The sequence below is a fragment of the Myotis yumanensis genome, unplaced genomic scaffold (genome assembly GCF_028538775.1).
Source record: "Myotis yumanensis isolate MYYU_CA2020_CCGP unplaced genomic scaffold, mMyoYum1.0.hap1 SCAF_1, whole genome shotgun sequence".
Taxonomy (NCBI): Eukaryota; Metazoa; Chordata; class Mammalia; order Chiroptera; family Vespertilionidae; genus Myotis; species Myotis yumanensis.
This window is the reverse complement of record NW_027223752.1, coordinates 81,457,087-81,468,155: the sequence shown is the minus strand read 5'-3', so window position 1 is coordinate 81,468,155 and position 11,069 is coordinate 81,457,087. Positions and strand designations below refer to the sequence as shown.

The following is an 11,069-nucleotide window of genomic DNA, read 5'->3' as shown; positions in this document are numbered from 1 at the left end:
TGCAGTTAGAGCACTAGTCCATCACTCGAGAGATGTCAGACTGCTGGTTTCAGCCCAATCCCTGCAGGCCAGGCCAAAACAGAGTACAACATCCCCTGGGGGGTCCCAGATTGTGAGAGGGTGCAGGCCAGGCTGAGGGACCCCCCACCAGTGCATGAATCCGTGCACCAGGCCTCTACTATAAGTAATAAAATGGCAATAAATACATATCTATCAACGAAGGAAGAAATGAAAAGTAAAAGGGAGAGGGATAAAGATATCGAAACATTGATGAGAGAAAAACATCAATTGGTTGCCTCTTGCATGACCCCTACTGAGGATTGAGCCCACAACCTGGGCATGTGCCTTGACATGGGATTGAAATGAGATCTCTTGGTTCATGGGTTGACACTCAACCACTGAGCCACACCAGCCAGGCAACAATTACTTTTTTGTTGTTATTGTTAATCCTCACCCAGAGATATTTTTCCATTGATTTTTTTTTTATCCTCATCCAAGGATATTTTTCTAGTAATTTTCGGAGAGAGTGGAAGAGAGAGGGAAAGACAGAGAGAAATATCTATGTGAAAGAAACAGATCGATTGGTTGCCTCCTGCACAAGCCTGATCAGGGCTCTGGGCCAGGGAGAAGCCTACAGCCTAGGTACATGTCCTTGACTGGAATTGAACCCAGGACCCTTCAGTCTGCAGGCCGATGCTCTATCCACTGAGCCAAACTGACTAGAGTATTTCCATTGATTTTTAGAGAGAGTGAAAGTGAGGGGGAGAGGCAGAGAGGGAGAAACTTCAACATGAGAGAGACACATCCATTGGTTGCCTCCCCAACGCACCGTGACTCGGGTCGGGAATCAAGCCTGCAACCGAGGTACGTACCCTTGACTGGAATTGAACCCGAGACCCTTCAGTCTGAGGGCTGACATTCTATCCACTGAGTCAAACCAGCTAGGGCTGAGCAACAATTTATTTAAACGCAAATGAAGGATTAAATGCTTCAGTCAAAACACATATGGTGAGTGATGGATCACAAAACAAGACTCTTACATATGCTGTCTGCAAGACTCCCTTCAGATGAAAAGATGCACACAGACTGAAAGTAAAGGGATGGGAAAAAATATATCATGAAGATAGAAACAAAACAAAACAAAAGGCTGGGGTAATAATACATATACCAGACAAATAGACTTTAAAACAAAGGCTATAATAAGATACAAAGAAGGACCCAGCAACTACACTTCTGGGCATTTATCCAAAGAAACCCAAAACACTAAATTGAAAAGACATATACATTCATTTGTTTATTGCCACATTATTTGCAATAGCCAAGACATGGAAGCAACCTAAGTGTCCATCAATAGATGAATGGATAAAGAAGTGGTGCATATATACAATGGAATATGATTCATTTAAAAAAGAATGAAATCTTGCTTTCTGCAACAACATGGATAGACCTCAAGGATATTATGCTAAGTGAAATAAGTCAGAAAGACAAATGCCAGTTGATTTAACTTATATGTGGAATCTAAAACACAAAATAAACAAGTGTAACAGAAACAGATTCATAGATACAGAGAACATTTTCATGGTTGTGAGATGGAAGAGGAGTTGGGGGATGGGTGAAAAAGGTGAAGGGATTTAGAAGTATAAATCGGTAGTTACAGAATAGTCATGAGGATGTAAAGTACAGCATAGGGAATATAGTCAATAACATTGTAATAACTATACACGGTATCAGATGGGTACTAGATTTATCAGGGTGATCACTTCATAAGTTAAATAAATGTCTAATCACAGGGCTATACACCTGAAGCTAATATAATATTGTATATCAACTGTAATTTTAAAAGAATAATGTTTACTCAACAATAAAAAGGAACATACTACTGATACCATAAAGACATGAATTGACCTCAGAAACAACATGCAAAGCAAAAAGTAAAGGAACAGAAGAGTACATATCGTATGATGTAATTTATATGAAACTCTAGAAAAGACAAATATAATTTATAGTGATAAAAATCAGATTCTTGGATGCTTACATGGGGATAGAGGGATTGGCTGGGAAGAGGCTGAAGAAACTTTTGGAGATGTTGGAAATATGCTATATCTTCATTAGAGAGGTGGTTACATTGGTGTATATGTGCCTTTGTAAAAATTGGTCAAAATTTACAATTAAAATGGTTGTCTTTTATGTAATTAAATTTTACCTTGATAATGTTTATTTTAAAATACATACTTTATACATATCCACCTTGATGTTGTCAAAATAAAAACACAAAGAATATTAGAACTAATGAGAAAATCACTTTTTTTCCCCTAAGAGCTGGGTTGTTGTTGTTTTTTAATTTATTGGAGTGACATTGGTTAATGTGATCATATAGGTTTCAGGTGTGGGTTTCTATGTTATAAGATCTGTATATTATACTGTGTGCCCATCACCCAAAATCAAATCTTCTCCTGTCACCATATATTAGGACCCCCTTCCCTCTGGCAACCACCATACTGCTGTTTGTGTTTCTGAGTTTCAGTTTTATATCCCACATATCAGTGAAATCATAGTGATTAGCTTTTTCTAACTGACTTATTTCACTTAGTATAATATTCTCAAAGTCCATCCACATTGTTGCACATGGCAGTATTTCATCCTTTCTTATGGCTGAGTAGTATCCCATTGGGTACATGTACCACATCTTCTGTATCCAGTCCTCTATTACAGGACATTTTGTTTGTTCCCATGTCTTGGCCATTATGAATAATGCTGCAATGAACATAGAGTACATGTATCTTTATGAATACATGTTTTTGAGTATCTGCCCAGGAGAGGGATTGCTGGGTAATATGGTTGATCTATTCTTAATTTTTTGAGGAATTGCCAGACTGCTTTCCATAGTGGTTATACCAGTCTACATTCCCACCAGCAGTGAACGAGGGTTCCCTTTTCTCCACAACCTCTCCAACACTTGTTATTGCTTGTCTTGTTAATAGCCACTCTAACAAGTGTGAGGTGGTATCACATTGTAGCTTTGATTTGCATTTCCCTAATTGCTAGTGAGGTTGAACATCTTTTCATATATCTATTGGCTGTTCTTATGTCTTCTTGAGAGAAGTGTATTTTCAGGTCCTCTACCCATTTTTTGATTGGGGTGTTTGTTTGGTGTTGAGTTTTATGAGTTCTTTATATATTTCGAAAATTAAACCTTTGTTGGAGCTACTGTTTGCAAATATGTTCCATTTAGTTGGCTGTTTTTTGTTTTGTTATCAGTTTCCTTTACTGTACAGAAACTTTTTAGTTTTATATAGTCCCATTCATTTGTTTTTGCCTTTATTTCCCTTGCCTTTGGAGTCAAGTTATAAAATGTTCTCTATGACCAAGGTTCATAATTTTGGTAAAGAATCACTTTCAAAAGTAGCAAAATTTAATTTAATGTAAATGAGTAAAGGCTTAAACACATTGAAAATAAATAGGGTGTCCAAAAAATGTATACACACACTTTGAATAATTATAAAAGCAGTGTTTGGTAAAATAAATCTCATTTTCGAAATTGAGCTATCAGCTGTTAAAGTGCGTATACATTTTTTGGAACACCCTGCATTTGAGAGCAAGATTGAAACCAGTATCCTATATAATAAAAAGGTAATATGCAAATTGACCATCGCATCCTCACACAAGATGGCCACCCCATGTCATCACAAGATGGTCATGCCCATGTCGTCACAAGATGGCTGCCACAAGATGGCCAGAAGGGGAGGGCAATTGTGGGTGATCAGGCCATCAGGGCAGAGCAGTTGGGAGCAAACAGGCCAGCAGGGGAGGGCAGTTGGGAGGTGATTGGGCTGGCAGGGGAGGGCAGTTGGGGGCAACCGGGCCTGCAGGGGAGGGCAGTTGAGGGCGATTGGGCCAGCAGGGGAGCAGTTAGGCATCGATCAGGCTGGCAGGTGAGTGGTTAGGGGGCAATCAGACTGGCAGGTAGAAGCAATTAGGGGCAATCAGGTAGGCAGGTAGGCGAGCGGTTGGGAGCCAGCAGTCCTGGATTGTGAGAGGAATGTCCAACTGCCGGTTTAGGCCCAATCCCTGTGAACATCCCCTGAGGGGTCCCAGATTGGAGAGGGTGCAGGCTGGGCTGAGGGACAGCCCCCCGCCCCCCCCCCCCCCCCGGCCGCTGCATGAATTTTGTGCTCCAGGCCGCTAATAATGTATAAAACACAGGTGTGGTGTATAGCTTCCCAGAGTCAGTAACCCACAGAACAATACAAATCAAGAAAGCAGGTTCACTCTCAACTATAACCTGTTCCTAAAAATGAGTCTGTGTCCAAATTGTTCTTCTATTGGTGAAATCAGAAACCTTCTTTAAACTTTTCCACATTCTTTTTCCTTATATGTTCCACCATGATCTTCTTCTTTATTTAAGTAATAGTTAACAAGTCCCTCTCTTTCATGCACAAGTCTGCACTGCTGCATGCCACTTCACCTAATGATTTTGTTTCTTTATTTTTACTCTCTCATTAAAGACTTGGCCATAATTATATGTGCAATCCCAAGACCATCATGTACACGATTTCACGGAAAAAACTTGTCTCTGTCTGAGATGCTTGATGGCACTTTTTACTTCCTCATTCCTCAAACTGTAAATGAGGGGATTCAGCAAAGGGGTGATCACTGTGTAAAAGACAGATACCACCTTGTCAAGGGAGAAGCTGGTATTGGGTCGAGTATAAATGAAGATACATGGTCCAAAGAAGAGGGCAACCACCATGAAGTGAGCTGAGCAGGTAGACAGGGCTTTCCAGCGCCCTTCAGCTGACTGTTTTCTAAGAGAAACCAAGATGACTGTGTAGGAGGTGACCAAAGCCAGGAAACAGGCGAGGGAGATGGTTCCACTATTGGACACCATCAGCATTCCTGTGAGATATGTATCTGTACAGGCCAGCTTGATGACAGGAGGCACATCACAGAAGTAGCTGTCAATAATGTTGGGGCCACAGTAAGGCAGACGAATGGTCAAGAAGGTCTGCACCAGAGAGTGAACAGTACCCCCCAGCCAGAGAGCAATGACAAGCTGTATGCAGACCCTCATGTTCATCACAGTGGTGTAGTGTAACGGCGTGCAGATGGCTACGTAACGATCATAGGCCATAATGGTCAGCAGAAAGATCTCAGCACAGGCAAACAGATGGAGGAAGAAGAGCTGTGCGATGCAGTTGTCAAAGGAAATGGTCTTTCTCTTTAAAAGCAAACCCTCCAGCATCTTGGGCACAGTGACAGATGAGTGGCAGATGTCAATAAACGACAGGTTGCTCAGGAAGAAATACATAGGGCTATGGAGATGTTCAGTAAAGATTATGGTGACCATGATGAGGATGTTCCCCCAAAGAGTGAGCACATATATGGCTGAGAATGCCATGAAAAATAATACCTTCAGTACCCAGTTATCAGTAAGTCCCAAGAAGACAAATTCAGTCACTCTTGTTTGGTTTAGTGCATCCATCCACTGAGTTTTCCAAGGGACTTTGGGTGGAAAGGAGGTAGAATAAAAGCTAATTTAGCTTTACTGTTACAGGAATGGAACTAACTCAAGTGATTCTGCATTCCTATCTGAGTTGCCTATTACTTCCTAGAGCATTTATAATTAAGACCAATTTAATAATAATTGTTACAATATACCCACAATGTATCAGGAGCCGTTCCAGACACTTTACATCCACCATTCTATTTAACCACAACCACATGCTGGCATAGGCATGCCTGTCCTGTCTTGCAGATGAGATAAGTGAGCTTTACAAGAATAAATAAGTTGCCCAAAATCCCTAGCCACTAGTTAGCTAGTTCTTTTCAGTTTAGTCTAATCTGCAGATATCACCAAATTAATATTCAAAGCACAACTCCCAGATAAAATCATTCATTGTTTCACTCTTCCTATCAAATTAAATGTACCTTCAAGGGCTGCAACAGTCTGCTGCACATTAATTTTCCCACGATGGAATCCCTTCTTTCCCCCTATGCATTCTTTTCTCCAGCCAAGCAAGTTACTATACTTCAGCCATGCTACCTGCACCTACTTACTTTCAAAATCTTTGTCTCTATTTATTGTTTCCTCTGCTCATAAAACACCCTGTAATCAAATGTACTCTCTGCACCTCATCACTGACTATTTAATTATTCTTCTTTCAAGTCTCTCAAAGACCAATACCTTTCATGAAACTTTCCTGACACAATCAAATCTTATCTCTTCCTTTTCATATTTTTATATGGAATTTAACTGTAAAAGAAAAGAAACTATTTGGCTTTGCTCTCCATTAGGTTCGCATTTTCTTTTTTTATATATTTTTATTGATTTCAGAAAGGAAGGGAGAGAGAAAGATGGAAACATCAGTGATGAGAGAGAGTCATTGTTCGGCTGCCTTCTACACGAGCCCACAACCCTGGGTATATGCCCCTGCCCGGAATTTCGACTTCCTGGATCATAGGTCGATGCTCAACCACTGAGCCACAAGGACTGGGCAAGTTCGCATTTTCTTTAAAAGCAATAACCACATATGACTTATCCTTTGTAACCCTTAGGATGGGTACTTGCACACAGTAGGTATGCAAAAATGCTTTTATTTGACTGAAGTAACCTGAAAAAGAATCCAACCCTTCCTTCACAGTAGAGCTAATAAGTAACTAAAACATAATTTTTTAAATTTTGTAATATTATTTGTCCCTGAGGACAAAATATTTTATAAATACTAACGTTATATTACCTATAATTTCCTATACTGATGGGCTGGCCAAAAACTATAACAGGGTTTAAGAAATAATTACCACAAATCATAAAAAATACTTATATTCTTGATTCAATTATTTCACTTGTAGGAATCTCTTAAGCATCCAAACTATGAAAAAAATTAAATGCAAGAAAATATTAATTACAGCATTATTTAATATAGCAGTCATGGGGCTTTCTTTCCCCATCAAAATTCCAGTGACATTTGTTTTTGAAGCCTGAATAAATATAGTGGAACTTAAATAGAATTGTGTGCAGCTATTAGGAATGGTAATAATAAAGAATTATCAATATGAAAAAATATTGAAATATTATGAAGAATAAAAATTGAGATAAAATAATTATTCTTTTTATTGTATTATTTATTTACAATACAATATTAAATTATTTTTCATTCAAACAACTGTAAACTTACTTTTTCCCTACCCTGTATTTCATAGAAATAAAGAAATCAGTAATTAAGGATATATGTTTATTTAAACATTTTTAGCAAAACAAGGTACTGGAAATAAACTGAATGTTTATCAATAGAAGAATGGGTAAATAAATTTAGTGCAATCACAATATTACTAATATATAGTCATTAATAAGAATGAGTCGGGTCTAAGTATAGTGAAGCAGTGATTCACAATGCCTAGGGTAGGGGGGTATAAATTTTGCTGCCCAGGCCTCATCTCAGACAATTCATTCAGACCCACCAGTACTTTTAAAGCTCCTTGTTGATTCCAAACAGCCAAGATTGCAAACTATTAACTTCATAGATTATTAACTTCTTGGTGAAAAAACCATATTATAAATATGGTTTGTGAACCAGGAAGGAAGGGAGGGAGGGAGAGAGAGAGAAAGGTAGAGAAGAAAGAAGGAACAAACAAAGACACGAAACAAACAAACGAAGGAAAAAATGAAAAGAGATTTTTATGTGTAGATAAGCACATATATATATACACATGTATGCTTGAATATATTTATACATATTCAAACATATATACATATTGATGACTTATGTTTGTATGTAATATTTATTCTAAGAGGATAGAAGATAGGTGTTAAAGAATACACATTTATTGTAACATTGGTTACCTGTGAAGTAAAGAATTGAAGGGGATAGTAGGATTTTATTCATTTTTCCATTAATCTCTGTAGTGTTTAAATTTGTATAATAAGCATGGGTTACTTTATTTAAAAAACAAAGTATTAAAAAGCATATGTAGCTGTTTTGGCCCAGTGGACAGAGTGTCGGCCTGTGGACCAAAGGGTCCCGGATTTGATTCCAGTCAAGGGCACATATCTCGGTTGCAGGCTCCTCCCTGGCCTGGGGCCTGGTCAGGGCTTGTATAGGAGGCAACCAATTGATGTGTTTCTCTCTCATCAATGTTTCTCTCTGTCTTTCCCTCTCTCTAAAATCAATGGAAAAATATCCTCGGGTGAGGATTAAAAAAAGAAAGAAAAAAGCATATGTAGCGGGAGAAAAACAGAAAGGAAAGTAAAATGCCGACTTCATGGGATCATGAGTACAATTTTACTCATCCATGTCTGAAAGTTTGTAATATGGTTGTATTTCTTATAAAGCAATATTCTGAAGATGGGGAATATCTTTCCTATACACTGCTGGTCAGCAATGCATTAGCAGCAAAGAACCAAGAACTGTTTTACTTTCACCTAGAAAGGAGAGGCAGAGGCTCCTCACAAGAGCACGTTCAATGAATTCAAGTAACTGTGACCTTCGGCTTCACCTGCCCAAGCCTCGGTTTTCTGAGCTATGAAATAGGAACTAGATGCAGCTCTTCTTCGTGATGAGATGTAGCACATGTCTAGGTCTCCTGTTGAAAAACCTAAGAGAAAAGCCAGGGAATGGGAAGGATCTCTGGCTTCATTAGTGGTTCAGAAAATTATCATTAAAAATGGAAGCTCATAGACATTTATCTCTCTAATAAAATGTCATGTAGCTAAGGTTCTGAGATGTTTCATGGCTTGCCTGCTTTTGCATGCAGAGCTGAAATTCTCTGTCCCAGTTCTCCTGCCCTAAGGTTCCCACCACTTAGCAGTTGCCTCTAGAGAGCTGATGAGCTAGATTGACTCCTATATCTCTCTTAGTACATTGTGCTTAGTTTATTTTTAAGTTTTATCCTTCACAGAATATTGTATTTTTTCTTTTTTTAATATTTGTTCCACCTGTAATACTTTCAACCATAAAGATAAAGTTTTAAAAATATGTATTTGATCCTTCATAGCATGTCATGATATTATCTACCAGATTGTCAACCAAAACAAGAGGGGAAAAAATTTCTGAGAAAGAAAGCTGCTCTGAGGTTTTAAAGGTAAGAATTTTTTTTATGGTAAGAACTAAACGGTGTCCTCTGCATACAGAGAAAGCTCTCCACAGCACTTCCCCCGTATGTTCCAAGGATGTAGTTATGATGAGTTATGGCCCAGAGAGTGACACTGAGTAGGGAAGCCCAGGGGGGCAGAGCTGTCATACAGTCGGCTGTGGTCTTCCATTTTTTTAGAACAGCCCAAATCTAGTCTGTATGCTGGCTTTCAGAGCACAGAAAAGACAGGCTTTCTCCAGTGGCAATAAGGACAACCTTGCTTAGACAAACAAGTAAAGACTGTAGAAGAGGCTCATTCTTTGTTCAAACGATTGTAGCATATTTAACATTCATTCTATAAACATTGTGAGTGCCTAGCCAGAAACTGTGCTAGGGATTCAAATGCAAAGAGGCAGAGGGAAGTGATGGTCTTGATTCCTCCCAACCCCAAACTTCACAATTCTATGATTTTTTTTGATAACTAGAAAAAAAAAGAACAGGTGCCATGGCAAAATCTAAAAGGTGGCAAGTCATAATGCTAGGCATTTTGAGGAATCTTGGAGAATGTGTGTATTTGTGGTGTGTGTGTAGGTGCCCTCATAGAAAGCAACACAATGAAAAAATACATTGAGCCCTGAGACAGAAGAGAGGGCAAAATAATTCTCATAAGTTAAAAGGCCACCTATTAAACTTCTAAACACCACACACTTATGCAGCATATCAGACAAGTGATTGAAATGGGGTCTTGCTCAACACCATCTGCATATGTGCATATCCACAATAAGCAGGGCAGGTAAAGAGGTAGCAAAGCTTACCAATTCTCTCCAATTAAGCAGGGGCAATTTAGCTGATTGTTATAATATTCTTTAATCCACTTATTTTATAATTCCTTATGAAATAAACCTGAGAAAACAAAAATATTTTTTAAATACCAAATAAAAACACTCTGATTTGGACATTAGTAACTGGTTTCTGTTTAAATAGTTCCATCCTTTCAATGTTGGTCCCTGGATTTTTTTAAACCTTTCATTCTCTGTAAATTTTGAATTTGTCTTTTTCAATACCTTTGTCTTCCTCTGGCCAGCTGAGGTAGAAATAAGCCTACTTGCCATTTGCACTTTAATGAGTAACTACTATGGCATCATAGAATTATATTTGCACTGGTTCCAACAAACATTTACTACAGAAGAAAAGTAATTGTTTTTCATAAACAAATGACTTTAAGAGATATTATTTGATATTAACTTTAAGCTTAAAATCTTGTATCAAGAAAATATAGGAGTGTTTTGATTGTGGTAATCATGTCACTCTATATATAAAATCATCGCATCATTAAAGCTGGGGAGAAAAGAAAATATAAAGGTTTTAAGTACTTGTGTCAAATCAGAGCAAGTTAGTATTTGATTCTTTTGCTGAAATAATAAACATTATTGAATAAAGATCTATTTTGTGAGCTAATATACCTAAAAATTTAGATTCTGCTTCTTGGGCAAGTCATTTGATTTGATTTTCATTATTTGGAAAGTAAGTAATAATTTTATCCCTTTAATTACTGTGATGGTTAATTGTGTCTGTCAACTTGGCTAGGCCATGGCACCCAGTTGTGTTGCCAAATACCAGTCTAGATGCTGTTACGAAGGTGTTTTTCAAATGTGATTAACATTTAAATCAGTAGATTTACAGCAGTGGTTCTCAACCTGTGGGTCGCGACCTCTTTGGGGGTCGAACCACCCTTTCACAGGGGTCGCCTAAGACCATCGGAAAACACATATATATAATTACATATTGTTTTGTGATTAATCACTATGCTTTAATTATGTTCAATTTGTAACAATGAAAATATATCCTGCATATCAGATATTTACATTACAATTCATAACAGTAGCAAAATTACAGTTATGAAGTAGGAATGAAAATAATTTTATGGTTGGCGGTCACCACAACATGAGGAATTGTATTAAAGGGTCGAGGCATTAGGAAGGTTGAGAACCACTGACTTA

The 11,069-nt window shown here is 38.0% G+C and overlaps 1 protein-coding gene across 1 annotated transcript; it reads right to left on the bottom strand.

The window, feature by feature from the left end:
- Positions 1-4,540: 4,540 nt before the first annotated feature.
- On the bottom strand, positions 4,541-5,482 carry LOC139003936 (olfactory receptor 4E2). Its single transcript, XM_070406438.1, has one exon. The coding sequence runs from the start codon at positions 5,480-5,482 to the stop codon at positions 4,541-4,543; it is 942 nt and encodes a 313-aa protein (XP_070262539.1).
- Between the last annotated feature and the right edge of the window lie 5,587 nt (positions 5,483-11,069).

Coding starts and splice junctions, on each gene's coding strand:
- LOC139003936 (XM_070406438.1), bottom strand. CDS start 5,482: ATGGATGCACTAAACCAAACAAGAGTGACTGAATTTGTCTTCTTGGGA.